General features: G+C 36.5%; 1 protein-coding gene across 1 annotated transcript in view; it reads left to right on the forward strand.

Annotated features, from left to right (window-relative positions):
- The window catches only part of FRYL (FRY like transcription coactivator), a 137262-nt gene that overhangs the window by 102086 nt on the left and 17898 nt on the right, over positions 1 to 17278 (forward strand). Inside the window, exons 46-55 of the mRNA XM_065697555.1 lie at positions 211 to 308; positions 1178 to 1348; positions 2332 to 2472; positions 4439 to 4633; positions 5817 to 5978; positions 6255 to 6329; positions 7462 to 7638; positions 10322 to 10525; positions 11425 to 11595; positions 16425 to 16678. Coding sequence (XP_065553627.1) covers positions 211 to 308; positions 1178 to 1348; positions 2332 to 2472; positions 4439 to 4633; positions 5817 to 5978; positions 6255 to 6329; positions 7462 to 7638; positions 10322 to 10525; positions 11425 to 11595; positions 16425 to 16678 — 1648 coding nt within the window. The remainder of the gene's footprint in view (positions 1 to 210; positions 309 to 1177; positions 1349 to 2331; positions 2473 to 4438; positions 4634 to 5816; positions 5979 to 6254; positions 6330 to 7461; positions 7639 to 10321; positions 10526 to 11424; positions 11596 to 16424; positions 16679 to 17278) is intronic.

The raw sequence follows: 17278 nt of genomic DNA on the forward strand, positions 1-17278 counted from the left end.
TATTTTCATCTTATGCATATTTATACCTAACACAGACACATTTATATGCATTCTACATGCATACACACTCAAGTACATGTATGTGTATTTATATATCAGTATGTATGTGTCATGCTGTAAGGGTACTTAAATACCAGGTAACTCCACCTTAAATGAAGTCATATTAAAAATCTTTGGGGCTCATGTAACTGTGTTTATGTATGTGTTTAGGATTTCCCTTAAACATCTTGTGCCTACTTCCTCATCTGATTCAACATTTTGATAACCCAACTCAGTTTTGTAAAGAAACAGCTGACAGGATAGCAAAGGTATGTCAAATGATGCTTGGTGAAGTGTTCAGGACTTTACACCAGCATTGTTTCTATATTTTTCTGCTCTCTTGTATTTTTACCTAATATTCTAATACAGAAATAACTGGAGAAGGTCGTATTTTAAAGACAAGATTCAGTCCTAAGTTACATAGTTGGACCTCATATCAACCCCTGAGTTTCTCTTTGTCAATGCAAAAATGTTCAGCTTATTCTATAAAATTGAGATTTGAACAAATTTCCTTACTAATAACATCAGTTACTTTTTCTTGACTCATCTGTTTTTTCAGTTTGTAATTTTAAATGTAAATCCATTTTTAAGCAGTCTTCCTAATTTACTTTTACAAATGAGCTCATCCTTACGTTTTGGACTGGAGAAGAAAAGATAGCATGTTCTTTAGTGTCTGTTAAAACAGTACACGATACACACCAACCATCTCCAGCCAGGCTGGTGGTATGCTGGCCTAACAGACTGTATTGTAAGGAAGGCTGTGGAAAGGGGAGTAAGTGCTGTCTGTCACAGAGGATGCAGTCGTAGCTCTCTGTGATACAGAGATGACTAACGTGTATAAGCTGCCTCAAAAAACTACATGCCTGTCGTAAATCCAGACTTTACTGCTGTCCCTTAAATACTCGCTCTACTAGTTAAGGACTCTAGTTGAGTGAAGTTTGCTATGAGTAGATAAACTTGGAGCGTGGATGCCACGGTACCAAAATTCAGCAGAAACTGTAGGTGTTGCTTGTGATTAATTCAGTTTCAGTTATTAGAAAATAGAGTGCAGTCTGGGAACAGTGCATAATGAGTTGTGAATGCTTAGGTTAAACAATTGTCATTTCTAATATAATTAAATATGCTTGTTGCTTTACAGGTTTGTGCAGAGGAAAAATCACCCACTCTTGCCAATCTGGCTCATATGATGAGTTTATACAGTACACACAGTTATTCCAGAGACTGTTCTAACTGGATTAATGTAGTGTGTAGATATCTGCATGACTCTTTCTCAGATGCCACATTTAACCTCGTAACTTACCTTGCAGAGGTAAGTATGTACCTCATGTTAACAATCTGTGATCAACATTACGTTTACTCATTGCCAGTTCCTTATTTTTCATGATTCTGGATATTGGTGGGGAAAAAGTCCACCTTCCATGATGAAGGAATTGTATTAAAATATGCCATTTTGGAGTGCAACAATTTAAGTATACCTAGAAAATGTAATCCCTCTAATGAAAGATCCCTTTTCATGATAGTCGTGTTTCAAAGTTGATATTTATATTCTGTGCCATGTGAATAAAATGTGGACACCGTCTTGGCTTAGTATAGTGCACATTCTAAGAGACCCTCTTTTAGTGAAATACACATTTAAAGATTAGCTTATCACAACTTAGATTAAACTTGGAAATTATTAAGTATTGCGTTGTATATAATCAAAGATAATTTCAGTTGTAGAATTTGGTACGTGAGTCTGCCAGCCATTCATACAGGAACACTTACTATCTTTAAAAATGTTTTGTGTGAAAACCTTTTAGACTTGTCCTTGAAGTATAAAACTTCAAACTGTTGAAGATATTTTTTTCAATATTTGGACATTCTCATGAACGACTTTATATGCACTTATTTTGTTTGTAAGTTTGTATGTTCCAGTCTTCTTTAATGCAGAAACGTAATTGTTTTTCATACAGTAAAGAGATTTTGAATTTGTATGAACACTTCTCTTTAATGAGAAGTGTTTTATTTTGAGGTGCTTTAGATCTATGCTAACAAATATGTCAAAGTTCAGGGGGAAAAACTGAGTTAGGACAGAGAACATTGCTCTGATTTTCTTTTAATGCTGAAACAAGGTTTTGGAAAACATGAGGTGATACCAGTAAAGTGGCAGCTCTACTGGTTTTAAAAACAAGTTCTTTAAAGGTGAAAATAAATATGTATGGAAGTTGGCTGTATTTTAATGTTTGTTTTCACTTTCTGCTACCATGAAAGGCCCTAAATGAATTCTATGTTTTAAATTTATTTTTTGTTTAGCTGTTAGAGAAGGGGTTATCCAGTATGCAGCAGTCCTTACTGCAGATCATTTACAGTCTTCTGAGTCATATTGACCTATCCACAGCACCAGTGAAGCAGTTCAATTTGGAAATCATAAAAGTTATTGGTAAATATGTTCAGGTAGGTACTGAAAAACTATGAAAGCCTTTCCTATATTATCGAAGTGGTATTGAAATTACACTTGCGTTTTTATGGGGATTAATTTATTTCAGACATTAAAGTAGCTGTTCAAGGCCAGATTTCATAGTATTTTATTTTTTCCTATGTACTTAATTCACTATATGCTTATGTATTTGTCCGATTTGAAATACATTTTGTGGGACAAGTATACATGGGTGAATGTGCATCTATTTGCAGATGTAGGCAACTCTACATATGTAGTTAGAGGACATGATCCTTTAACTATTAAAATGCAAGGAAACCTTTACTACTAAATACTGCACAAATGTCTTATTTAAATATATATGTTTTCAAAATGAAGTTTTACAGTTAAATACATATTTAAATCACTTTGACCAATATATCTGTGAGGAACATTGAGGTGCACTGTAATGGATTTGAGTGCTTTTTTTGTTAAAGTCCCTCAAAGATGAACAACAGTGTTTTGCTCTAGGTAATTTGATCTGTTGTACTAGGAACAGAATTCACCGAAAATCTATTTCACAGAAGAAAGTCTAGCATCTTGCTGAAAATGAAAATGCCTGGAGCATAAAACCATTTCAGTGTACAACATTCTTTTTGTTTCTTCCCATTGCCCCCCTTTTTCCTGAATTCCATTATTGCCAAATGTATTTCAGTCAAGTGGGTTAATCATAATTACCCAGGAAGAGTAGTGCTCCCTGGATGTTTTGTTATTGATGGATATCTACTTTCGATATTGTGCTCCTGTCAGAGTGCATTAGGCAAAATGGAATGATTAGCATTAACTATAGTTTTTTTGGCCTGAGAGCTGCTTGCTTCACGTCTAACCTTTATCTGAGCTTTCTATGCTTTCTATGTGCACACTACCATAGAATCTCTATAGAATCTCGTTTTAATTAATTAGGAGATGTTGGCTATCAATAGTACTAGTGAAAAAAACCCTCCAGAGAGGCCTGTGTATTTTTGATACGATAAAACATGTTACTGTTAATGACAAAATAAGATCATAAACGAACATGTCTTGTTTAAATTTGATGCTAGTAAGCTGATGTTTTTAGTCTTTTGGGGTCACAGTGCATCTTAATTTAAGTTGCTACAGGATGATTCAGGTTTGAGACTGCTTTTTTATGTTTACGATGCACAGAAATTCAGGAGATTATTGAAGACTCTTATTATGGCAGATATCCCGCTAATTTAAAAAAATGGAAGATTAAGTTTCAGGTAGAATCCTAACATTTTCAGGAGTGTAAATCTTAACCCTCCCAAGGTGCTGCTTTCTGTGTAAGTCTCTTCTGTGGTTCACTCCAACTACAATTTCTGTAGTTGAAACTGCTAAATTATTTACATTACCACTAACCATCTTTTTGAAGGCAAGTGCACTTAAATCAGGCTCTGTCTCTAGTGTTCTCATGCTTTTGCCTTGGCTGTTTTAAGCACTTGGTTTGATACTACATAAAAACCTTGTAAATGTATTGGTTTGGTTTGGGTTTTTTTAAGATTTTTGAAATACCTGAGGAAATATAAAGTACAAAATATTTTTGGCTGTTTCAAATTAGGTTTACTCTGCCAATAAATGTAAAATAATTGAAGATGACGGGAGGTGGAAGTTGTTTTACTTTTAAATGCAATTAGTTTTTTTCTTCTGGGGCATGATGGGCAGATACTTCAGACAATGGTAAAACAAATAGTGCACATACAGGGAGTGAGGGACATAGAACAGAGTGTGGTGTGACTGGCACTGGGACCTGCCTGCTTGGCTGGACCTGACCTGGCACTTCAAGGTCCAAAGCTGCCCACATGTGCTAGCACCTTGCAGCCACATGTAGAAGATCAGAGATTCTGGTTTGGGGAATCTTGCAATGAATCAGTGTGAAATCCCACTGTACATTAAAAATGGTGTCTTGTTTAAAGTGACTGTTTTGTGATTTGTGTATATTCTCTTTAGAGTCCCTATTGGAAGGAAGCTCTTAATATTTTGAAACTGGTGGTGTCTCGGTCAGCAAGCCTTGTTGTACCTAATGATATCCCTAAGTCTTATGGAGGTGACATAGGTTCTCCTGAAATATCTTTCACAAAAATTTTTAATGTGTCCAAGGAGCTACCTGGGAAGACCTTAGATTTTCATTTTGACATATCAGAGGTAATTACTATATTTAAATTACAACGCAATAATGACTTCCTGTTGCAAACTCAGATTTGTTTTGTTAGCCTTCTACATTTATGTATTTTAAAATAAATATAATTGTTAAGAATGACAGGTGTTGAAGTTTTACATGCAAGTAATTCAGAGTCATACTGAAAGATAACCTTTGAATGCTTTTGTTGTGTTTTTGCCTTTTTCCTCCTCTTTGAATGTCTGAAGAGTTAATTACTAAAAGTCAATGGGATTATTCTCAAGGGTATTTCAGCTGTGTCAGAGAGCAGGCTAATGCAGCTGGCTGCTGCTGGCAGCTGAACATTCCAGGCTTTCATCAAATGAAGGGTTTTGTGTTCAAGGGCTGAGAGGATTAAAACCCTGTATGGTGGTTCTGGCGTGACTTTGGAAGGGGGAGAAAATTTAGAGGAGAGAGTAGGATACACAATATAGGTACCTCAATGTAAGATGAATGAAACTGGAGAAAATCCTGTAGTTAAAAACAACACACCTACCCCCCCCCCCCCCCCCCCAACCCTGTAAGGTTCATTAGAACTGAAGATAATACATCTGATACTCTTTCTGTATCTGAAAATGGGAGCATAGCCAAATGACTGCAGTGTAATATAAGGATGTGGAAACGGTAGGACTTTACAGTTAATCAGAAGTAAGGGCTCCTGGTTGAAGCTGACCCTAGATAATGATAGGAGTTACAGATGTCTTAAGAGAATTACTTAAATTGGTAAGTGAATTCCTTACTGGAAGTTTCACTGCATGCATATAATTGAGGGACAGGATGAATTCCAGCAGAGTTCACTGGAGTGGCATTTGTTGTCAAAAGGACTGAATTTGCTGCTTGGTTCTCAGAAGTGTGTGTGTTAGTTGCTTGTCTGTGAAGTTTTTCAAAGCATGTTTAAAAACATGTAACCGGATTGTCAGCATAAATTCTACTTGATTCAAAAAACCGCAAGTGAGCAGAATGGCAGCCTACTGCATAGGGTAGACTTACTCAGCTTTCTATTTCCCAGTGTAGCAGTGCTCAGTGGATTAGGCATGGGCTTCATAGAATGCTTAAAAACAGACAGACAAGCCCTTCTACTTTTTATGTAATACTAAATTCTGAAAACAAATGTGCAGTCTTTACTAACACAGATTTGCATTTTGAGGAAGTATTTGTTGTCTTTGGTAGACACCAATTATTGGGAATAAGTATGGTGATCAACACAGCGCAGCTGGTAGAAATGGGAAACCAAAAGTCATTGCTGTCACACGCAGCACTTCTTCAACTTCGTCAGGCTCCAATTCAAATGCATTAGTTCCCGTCAGCTGGAAGAGACCACAGCTATCTCAGGTACATTGTCTTGAATACATTATACGTATATTACTGACAATGTTTATGAATGTATAAAAAAATTGTTGAAGTCTAATTTGAAGTCTGTATTGTGTCTTAGCAAAACAGTAAATGAATATAGCGTAAATTAAAAGCTGGTACTGGTGAAAAGAAAAAATGGTCAGATTCTTCCTAGTGGATGTCAGCATGTGGGATGACTAGTTAAAATGCAGACAGTTTATATTTTAACCTCCAGCAAATGCCTTGCTATGTGATTTTCTTTGGTATATTTTTCAGAGAAGAACTAGGGAGAAGCTAATGAATGTGCTTTCTCTGTGTGGTCCAGAATCTGGTCTTCCCAAGAATCCTTCAGTAAGTGGTGATGGTGTTTTGTTCTGGTTTTTAAATCCCAGCAGTGATAATGCTGTTGAGTTTTCAGGTATTGGTGAAGTTATGAAAAGCAGTTTTTGACAAACTGGTTTTGGTTCAGTAAATCACAAATGCAGTTTGAAGAATTTCAAAGGGGTGGAATCACAAATAATGAATTTTTCCTTAAGAAGTCCAGTGGGCACCTCTCTTTGCTAGACATGTTTGAAAACACTATTTAAATTCAGCCAAAACTAATGTTGCTGTCTCAGGGAATGGACCTTAGGGAAGACCTGTATATTTTGAAGCAAATGTTAATTGCTAGGATTAATTCTTAATTTTTATCTTATGTGGTTATCAAAACAAGATTATTTTTTTTTTTTAAGGTTTTTTTGTTGGTGGTGGTTTTTGTGTTTTTGTTTTTTTTTTTTTTTGTTTTTTTTTTTTTTAGTTTTTGGACTGAAACTCAAATCTTTCCTCTCCAAATTAAATTAATTGCCTACTTAGGAACTCAGTTGATCAAACTAATCTTCAGTACTTCACAGAAGAGCAAGATGACATTGCCAGTCCAGAGTAGTGTGTTTGAGGCTGCATATATAAATGTTAAGTGTCTTGGCTAGAAGAGGGAAATGAGCTAGCTCTCCCCTGTTCTGAGTAAATCTTTATCTAGCCCATTACAAATAACATGCACTTTAGAGAGAGGGGGCAGCAATGGCCGAGGACTGCAAGGATGTTGATGCTGTATTGAAAACACCACAGAATCCATTGAAAAAAAAACAATGGATCACATGCCTTCACACTAACATGGGTTTCAGTAGGAGCAGTAGTCTTAACTATTAGGTAAACTAGCTGATGGTTTTACTTCTGTGCATGGCATAGAGGAGACCCCCAGTGGCATACTAAGCTTAATAGTGGTGATGACATTAAGAGCTTTTTAAAATAAAGTGAGTAGCCCACCTCGGTTATCACTAGTTTAAAGACGTAGTTTGAAGTCCAGCAAGTCTCTAACCAAACTGCAGTCTACCTTGCCCTAGTGGCTAATTGCCACTAATGCCATTAAGTGTGGGAAGCAGGATAGCTGACTTCTGGAGTTACACAAGTTGTAAATTTTTATTTCTGTTTTTACCCATATCTGCAGGTTGTGTTTTCTTCTAATGAGGACTTGGAAGTTGGAGATCAACAAACTAGTCTTATTTCAACAACAGAAGAAGTGATTCAAGAGGAGGAAGTGGCTGTAGAAGACAATACCAGTGAACAACAATTTGGAGTTTTTAAAGACTTTGACTTTTTAGATGTTGAATTGGAAGATGCAGAGGTGAGACCTTGGGATTTCTTCTGCGTATTTCCATTTGAGAACGTTTTAAAAATAAGGTTATGTTGGTGCAATTCTAAGGAATTGGCAGCTCTTCTAACTAATCCAATTGGAAAGAATTTATGATGTGATTGAACTCAACTTGAATGATAAAGAATCCTGTTTCACAAACTTTGCAGTGTTAAGTTGTTACAAATTGTTGGGTGTCTTTGCTCAGGAGAGTTGGGATTTTTAGGGGGAGTTAAGTGACTTAATCCGAAAGTGAAGTGATAAGACAGTATGAACCAACTACAGGATGAACACCTGGGTATCATGCAGCTAAAAATTTAATCATGGAGCAGTATATTAAGAAAATTGCATAATCTTGTTCCCAATACGCTTCTGCATTCTGAAAACATGAAGAATAGCTTTCAAAGTTACAAACTGTATGATATACTATCTCATTATATATGATTAACTTGGTCAACATAAGTGGTTGCACTGACTTTTACTTTATATCTGGCTTGCTGCAGTTCTTACATTTCCTTTACTTCTCCTCTCAAAAACAAGAGAGGGGAGGTAAACCAAAATTAAATATTGAGAAATAGTAAAGACTCTGTTAACAGTTGCTACATGCTTGGGATAAATAAAAGACTTCAGACCAGAATTTGCTGAACCTTAAAAGTATGACTGTAAAAGGACTGGGGAGAAGTACTTTGAGGTTTCTTTCAGTGTTTTTGTTACAGTCTGTACAAAATAACTGAATTAGTAATGGAGACCCTTGTGGGTTATGAGTCAACAAGCTGCTAAGAATAATATCTGCCTATCTAAACTCCAAGATTGTTCTTTTCGTTAATCTATCCCTTTTTACAAAATCTTGCTTTTTTTCCCCCTTAATACAAAAGTTTTATCTCACTTTCCTTCCTGTATGTTGCTTCACTTCAGCCAATATTTGCATCTTCTAGGAAAAGTATAGGCTCATTATGGTCTGTTGCATAGATGACCAACACACTATACAGATATAGTTTCCTATATTCAAAACAAGTAGTTTAACAGTTCAGAATTGGCTCGGCAGTAGCATAGCATTACTTTAACACTAGATGGGGCTTTGCAGGTAGGATGCCAAAAGTCAAAAACTTCACCAAACCAAGTTAACCTTTAATTCATTTTCTATATAATTTCAATAGCAGATTAACAGATCATGATGAAGAAGAGACAGTTTCTTTCTCTGTACTTGCCTGTATGTAGCATGCAGTGCTATACTTGCAAAAAAAAGAAAAGCAGAGATTGTAAAATTTAGGGCATTACATACAAATTGTGCACTTTATCTAAGAGCCGCCTAGTTTTGCAGCAGAAAAACAGAATGCTCTTTGTTTCTAAGAATTCAATGTCAACAGTATGAACTGGGGCTCTTACATTAAAATCTGAGTAATATTCAGATTAAACAGAAGTGCTTCAGCCCATGGTGGGAGTACTTTGTTGTAGTTGGGATTCTTTTGCATTGCCATGACTTTTTGCTTATTTTGGAGCAAAACAAATCACTAAGAGAGAAAGCGACTACAAAATGTTTAGTTTGCTTTGCATGTTTAATACATCATAATGATCTCTTAAGTCACCACAAGTGATATTTTGTAAGAGCAGTTTTGGAACCCGTACTTGCACATCTGGGGCTAGATGTGGTATTTTAGTAACTGTCTTTAGACTGGTGAAGTGACCTTATCAGGTTTTCCATCTGTAGATGAACTGTTGAAGGTTGACAAAGTGCGTGAGAAAATCAAAGATAGCTTGTACTTGTGAATTAAAACAATAGTGGGTTTAAGATACGGATTTCACTTAATATGTTGGATGTTTGAAACCCAAGTAGCCCATCTTTAAACTGTGCAAACAGAAAAGATACAGCTTTTGGTGTTTAGGGTGTATTTCATAAAATTGACACAAAGTAGCTGGTAAAACAGTTAATGAAGACATGGGTTTTTCTAGAGCCTGCATATAATTAATGTTGGTGGTGCTTTGTCAGTTGGATGTGGTCAGTTTAGATTCATGTGTGTTAGTTAATGAATTTCATCTAATGTTTGTTGAAACAGTTGCTTTACATGTTATGCTAGAGAAATGTATCATAAGCATGCTGGTTTTAGTGTTTTGTCGTCAGTTTGTTTATTTTTTCAATCAATCTCCCATTAGAAAGAGAAATTATTTTAAATACTAGCTTTTTGGTCAAAGCTTTTTTTCAGAGCTTGAATCAGTCTTCTACTGTTGGCAAATCTTACGTAATAAAACATTTTTCCCTGGTTCTATAGTATCTTTAAGTGTTTGTCCTCGTTCTTTCTAATTATATGTGTTTTCCTTTTTGCTAACCAGGAGCTGCAGGTAAGTTGCAGCCTGGTGCCCTGGCTTGTTCTTCTGTTGTTGTCTGTGGTGTGTTTGTACTTTCTAGTCAGATATATAAATTTGATACTGATATAGTTCTAGATTATATATTGGGTTACTTTCCAAGAAGATACTAAAAAGATTTCTAGTTCATTTGCCATATATATTTTAATTTATCTACAAACGTCATTTAACAAGGTATTTAAATGAAACTAAAAGGGCTGATTGAAACTCTGTTCATAATACATTCAGTACTTGTGTTGTCTTGGTTGCGTTTGTGTGTTAATTTTATTGCATTGAAATTTGTACATACATATTGTGCAAACTTTTTTTATTATAGGGTGAAAGCATGGACAACTTCAACTGGGGCGTTCGCAGGCGCTCGCTTGACAGTATTGACAAAGGAGACACACCATCTCTTCAAGAATGTCAGTACTCTGGTAGCACACCCAGCTTGAACTTGACCAACCAGGAAGATACTGATGAGTCTTCAGAAGAGGAAGCAGCCCTGACTGCAAGTCAGATACTGTCTCGCTCGCAGATGGTAAGCTATTTTTCTATGAAAGGAATCTTAGAACTTAAGCTTTTACTTGCACTTCTGATGAATAAATATGGCTCACACCTTCAGCCTAAGTGAATTAAAGAGGAACTAAGCTCATGTGGCTAAACTTTTGCTTACCAACATCAATGAAGAGAAAGAGTTCCTTTACCACATCGGTGGTACATAACAGGTTTATAATTGAAGTACAGTGTTAATTTTTGTGTGCATATATGTCTTTATACTTACTATATTTGTTTCAATATAAGTGCAAAATTGCATATGTTATATATAAAGTGTGTGTCTTTCTGGATTCCTAAAAAAAAACCCCAAATACTAAATAAGAACAAGAGAAGTAACTGATCCTGTGGGAGCCTCAGCTGTGTTTAACCACTGAAATTGCTAATTTAATTATGGATTTTGAAGCGTTTGTGTACATATAGCTGGGGGAAATGGAGAATGCTGGCCACTCTGAAGTCTCTCTCCATTACATAAATGAAATTAGAAAAAGAGTGACTGAATGGGGAGCAGCAGGGATAGTATGCCACTCTTCAGACTTTAGGCAAAGTTTGTACTAATGTTGTCCGTAGCAAAGAGCTCTGCGCCTCAGTGTTTTCAGTCTAGCATTTCACCACTGCCAAAGACCTTTAAGAACTAGAAAGGAAGTAATTTTCTAGATTCTAAGGGTAACTTCACACATTAACTTCTTGAAGTTAAATGTTACAGAAGTAGATGGGATGCTTCTAACAGTTTAGTGTAAAGGTGTTAAGCTCGTCATATGTAAACAAATTCAAATATCTAACCATACTGAAACAGCCTATTTTAAAACTAATGTGTGTTTTCCCTGGAATTTGTATGTTCCATAAACTATGAATAATTTCATGTTTCTTTCTTTTCTGTCTTAGTTGAACAGCGATTCTGCAATAGATGAAGCAATATCAGGTCATGCTGGTTTATCACTTCAGTCTCAAGATTCCACTAGCAGTGTGGGAACGGAAGACGTGCTTCAAATAAGAACTGAGACACCAAGTTTGGAGGCTTCTCCTCTAGATAACTCTAGCAACCAGCTGCCTGAGGTGGGGAGAAATGTGGGCTGGTGCATGGCTGATTTGGGCTTCTTCTAGTGTTTAATGGCAACTTTGGCTTTCTTTTTGATTGAATTTGCATCCGTTACACTGATTAGTTGATTTGCTTTCAATATTTCTAACCTGTTGGAATGTTCTGACAAAATGTTTCCTCAGTATGAAGACTGCTTGGGATGGACTGAGGGAACTTACCACAGGTTAAAAATATTCTTGAAGGGCTCATAATGATCATTTCATGGTGCAGAATGAAAATAGGCTAATATTCAAGATGCTTTTACTTCATATGGTTGAAATCCTTCTTGAGCAACATTTGCTTCAAATACTTTTTTATTTCCCCCTTTTTTTCCTGCTTTCTGTGGGTTATGTGATTGGTGCTGTATGGGAATAAAACCTCAGGCCAGCTGTGTTAGCAGTTAGTTCCATTAAATAATGCTTTAGAAAGGACCACAGATGCTAGTGGTATACTTTTTTGGAAGGGCCTGTGTGGACTGAGACAGATTTCAAGCTAATGGCTGCCTGCAAATCTGTGAGTACTCAAGTTTCTTGGTTTTTAAAATATTTTTGAGTAAATTGAAAAAAAAAATCATTTAAAATAATCATCTGCTACATTTCCTACAATATTTAGCAGTTGTACCTAAAACCTCAATATGTTTTGTGGTTTTTTTTTTTTTTTTTTTTTTTTGAATTTGAAGCAGCTTGGTTTAGGTAGACATTTTACCTATAAAATTATTGATGCTACTGACAATCTTATTTTTATTCAGATAAACGATACTAATCCCACTTCTAACAGAGCATACATTTGTGTTGAGTTTTCCAGAATATTAAACTATTTTCTGTATGTATGTGATTTACACTTAAGAATGAGTCTTCAGCCAGCTTTGCTTAAAAAGTCGACTGATTCAGATGACTGGGGTTTCTAAACAAAGGCTCTAGTCTACCTGTTTGCTACCTAGAAAGTCACTTGTGCTAACAGGGAAGCCACTCACCTAGCTAAACATTTAATGAAGAGAACTGTAAGAACAAAAGACGTACTTGGAGAACAGCAAAGGGAAAATATGGGTGACTGGTTTCTTTTGATAAAATCCTCACCTTCTAGAATTGTGATATTGTGACATTTATAAAGCAGCTTTTTTCCACTTCTTGCAGATATTTTCATTATCTCTGTGCTTTCTTCTGCAGTGTTTGGTTACACTGCAGTTGATACATTGTCTCAAATTTGTAGGGCATCTGTGCTTAGATTGGCAAACAAGTCTGTTAGCACTTCATCTACTTGTCTACAACATGCATTTTTTTTGCAATAGAATTTTGGGTGAGGAAGAACACAGTCTGGATTATTCTTTTTTATGTCATAGAATCATAGAATAGTTAGGGTTGGAAAGGACCTCAAGATCATCTAGATCCAACCCCCCTGCCATGGGCAGGGACACCTCACACTAAACCATCTCACCCAAGGCTTCATCCAACCTGGCCTTGAACACCGCCAGGGATGGAGCACTCAGAACCCCCCTGGGCAACCCATTCCAGTGCCTCACCGCCCTTACAGTAAAGAACTTCTTCCTTATATCCAATCTAAACTTCCCCTGTTTAAGTTTGAACCCTTTACCCCTTGTCCTGTCACTACAGTCCCTGATGAAGAGTCCCTCCCCAGCATCCCTATAGGCCCCATTCAGATACTGGAAGGCTGCTATGAGGTCTCCACGCAGCCTTCTCTTCTCCAGGCTGAACAGCCCCAACTTTCTCAGCCTGTCTTCATACGGGAGGTGCTCCAGTCCCCTGATCATCCTCGTGGCCCTCCTCTGGACTTGTTCCAGCAGTTCCATGTCCTTTTTATGTTGAGGACACCAGAACTGCACACAATACTCCATGTGAGGTCTCACAAGAGCAGAGCAGAGGGGCAGGATCACTTCCTTCGACCTGCTGGTCACGCTCCTTTTGCTGCAGCCCAGGATACGGTTGGCTTTCTGGGCTGCGAGCGCACACTGAAGCCGGCTCATGTTCATTTTCTCATCGACCAGCACCCCCAAGTCCTTCTCCACAGGGCTGCTCTGAATCTCTTCTTTGCCCAGTCTGTAGCTGTGCCTGGGATTGCTCCAACCCAGGTGTATCAAGATTTCAAAACACTGAAGTGATAAATAGGCTGGGATAAAAGGGAAAAGTGATAGATAAGCTAGGATTTTATAGAACTAAATGTTATAATTTGTCTTGTTTGCTTGTGGTACATTCTCAGCTGTAAGTCATTTACAAAACTTACGCTTTTGTAGTTCTGTCTGAGACTGCCTTTATACTTGGATTCACTGTTCTTCTGCAGCTCCCTTCATAAAATCACTATACTTCTGATAACCCAGATGAAAACATTCACTCAATAAAAGCAGCAACATTGTTGAAAATACTGAAAACATTCACACCGGGTTGTAAAGTAATTTCATGACTAAGTAGCATCCAGAAAAAATTGCTATATATACATATGCATATACACGCACACACCCCCTATATATGTAAAAGACTGCAGATCCATATAAATGCAGTCACTACATGGGATGTGTTCAAAGTTTATTTATGTGCATGTTAGACTGTGGGATTCAGTCAAATATGTTAAATTTTCTTCAGGCAGAGGTCAAGCACTCAAAAGTTCCGTATACAAGATTAGCTATCTAGTTGTATTTTGTTCCTAAAAGGGCTTTATGCCTCTTAATAGAATGAGCTTGAGAATATCAACTGTCAACTCACTTTGGGAAATTTTTAAGACAGTAAACCTAATTTTCTTTCTGATTTTTTATACTGCACAACTCACAGCATAGTGCAGTTGGGTTTTATATGTGCTTATATACGTAAACTCTTTCAACACAGACATTTCATTGCATGCCAAGTGTCAGTTATCAAAATGTTTTTAGTATAAATAAATATCAAAATTTATCCAAGGTAAAATTTAAAAACCAATTACTTAAAAACAGGGGGGGTGTGTGCTAGTTACATGCAGTTCATATAGATGCACTCAACATAGAATTGAGTTCCTTGCTTCTCTTGTAGGAAAACTGAAGATATAAAAAGTAAATAGTTTACTTATTTGTGTTTGGCTGATTCCGAGCAATAGCAGGTATCTTTACAAAAAGGACATTTCACATTCCGGTTGGAAATGTACACTCTAGTTTACAGGAATATTTTCAGTTTTGTGCACAAGGTTTTAGAACCTTAAGTGTGTGAAAGTTTATGACTAAAATGATACTCTAATTTACTGGTTTGCACTGTGGATTTATGAGGGAGGAATTTACTAGAAATAATTTTCCTTGGATTCTGTGGTGTTGTCAACTATATAATATAAATGACATTTTTAAGGTAATTTAAGAACAGTCATGTTGGTAGTAAAGATATGCCCAAAATTGCACATCAGATTTCAGAAATCGAGAGTCGTGACACTATGAAGACTAACTTAGCTGTAAGCTTACTAGCTAGTAATTAGCACTTAAATATTTTGTAGAAGTGTATCTCTCATACGTACATCTATTAGCCATGATCATCAGCTATGTGTCATCTCTTAACATCTATAATAGAAATGGACCACTGCTTCTATCCATATTATTTTGCTGTGGTATTGTAAAAGGGTCTTGCATTCCTGTGTGCCTTAGCTGCTCAGTGTGACAAAAATGCGGTTCTGTGCAATAAAATTCCAGATTTAACTTCCAGACATTATAAGTGAGCCCACTAGCTGTGTCAAATGACAGCAGTGTCACATTGAGGAGTACCACAGTCAAAGTGAGATAAGGTTTGGATCACTGTGGAAGAAAATTATATAGTTTTGTTTAAAGCTGAACTGTCTTTTCCAATACATGTACAGTTATTTATCTGTCAGAGGATCTCTTTAGACTGATGAAAGCCATGAAGTGATGTGTAAGCTTAGGGGCTGTTCAAAGGTTTGTTGACCAGACTTGGGTATGCCAGTAGAGGAAGACAAGTACACTTAAGAATGAAAATGCGTGGTAATTTGTGCCTTTAGGATATAGCAAGTACAGGAAAGTATTATTCTTATTCCACAGAAAAATCCAGTAAAAGGTTTCAAATGTGTTCATCATAAATTATCTAAATCTGAATTCCTCTGTTCAATATAGCAATGTTAATGAGTACAATAATGCTAATGGAGGAAGAGGAAAGGGAGAAAGGGTCATTCTAATGTTACCTACCTGAGTTTAATCATTGTCTCTTTGTAACTGTCAGTGATGGAAGGCCTACATTTAGAGATTCAGGGTTAAACCCTTAAAGCTCCCCATATTAACAGTGATTGCAAAATAATAAAAATAGTGGAATGTCCCTTTTCCATTGTTTGTCTGTTACACTGTTGCTCAGTTATGCTTTAGAACATTGTTAAAATGAGAGAAGAAAGGAAAAGACATTTTCTCTACTGGTTCCAGACCCCAAAGGCAAGCTTAAGGCAGACAGTTTGGTCCTTACCTAGAAAAGTAAAATACGGAAGTCTTAGTTGTGTTTGGTTGTGATCCTAGTTGTGATCTAAATATGTTTGAGGCTATTTGCAGGTACTTTTCTGGGAATGTTCTCTTAACAGAGCTGAGTGTATTTGAGAAATCATATTTGCTATAAATAAGTCAAACTCTGGGATATTAGTGTTAAGTAGAAGCTGTAAATATTACGAATAGACTGCCTGCCTTGACTCCAGTAAAACTGTGTGAACAAGCCAAAGAGTTGAATGATTGAAGTATGAATGGATATCTGTAAACAATTTTTATAACTGTTACTTTACCATCATAAAAAGTGGTAAAAGTAGATAAGCCTTGACAATAAAAGTAAGTAAAAGTATGTTTGATTCACAGGAATGCAGTTCAGCAGTAAGGGATGAACAGGTTAGCACTGCTAGCGAAGATACTGGGTCATATCTACTACAAGAACAACAAGACTGTCTGGTCTGTCATGAATCTCTTGAGTTGGAAGAGACCACAGAACTGGTAGAGGCAACAGCTCCTGAGAGCTATTCCGAATCTGTCTGTGAAGAGGATGTTACTCTTGCTTTGAAAGAGCTAGATGAGAGATGTGAAGAAGAAGAAGCTGACTTCTCTGGTTTGTCTAGGTAAGATTAATATTGGTTCTAAGTAAGAAATTACATGTTACCAGTGTCTGAATCAAACAAAGTAGGCTTTCCTGTGGTCTGGGGTTTTCTGTGAATCCCATAATGCAAGCATCTAAAATGATACTTTACATATCAGAAGGAATGGTTGATTGGTTTTGCCTGTTATAGTAAATAAATTCAGTGCTTTTCTCAGTAGTTGTTTCTGGTACAGGGAAAACAGCCATGCAGGAAAAGATGAGAATTCTTGAGTAAAAAAAAACATCTAGCACATTTCATCACCGTCAATAGCATAGAAATAGGCAAAGAGGTCAGAGGATGTTCTGAAACCTTTTGCTGGCAGCCACCAGCTGCAAGCAGTATAACAGTCAGTTTGTCTTTGAATTTGCCCAAGGTTTATTTTCTTGTATGTTTCTAAGACATTTTAAAATAAAATAACATTTTCCCATTTTTAATATGGAGAGCAAAAATAACTATTGAGAGGAAATGTTAGAGTTAATCCTAGCTGGTTGAGTCATTAAAAATGAAACCCCAAGTCTCTTGAAGATAATGGTCTAAGGAGGAGGGAAGACAAAAAACTGCAAACAAATAAAAACACAGACA

This window comes from Lathamus discolor, chromosome 1, assembly GCF_037157495.1.
Source record: "Lathamus discolor isolate bLatDis1 chromosome 1, bLatDis1.hap1, whole genome shotgun sequence".
Taxonomy (NCBI): Eukaryota; Metazoa; Chordata; class Aves; order Psittaciformes; family Psittacidae; genus Lathamus; species Lathamus discolor.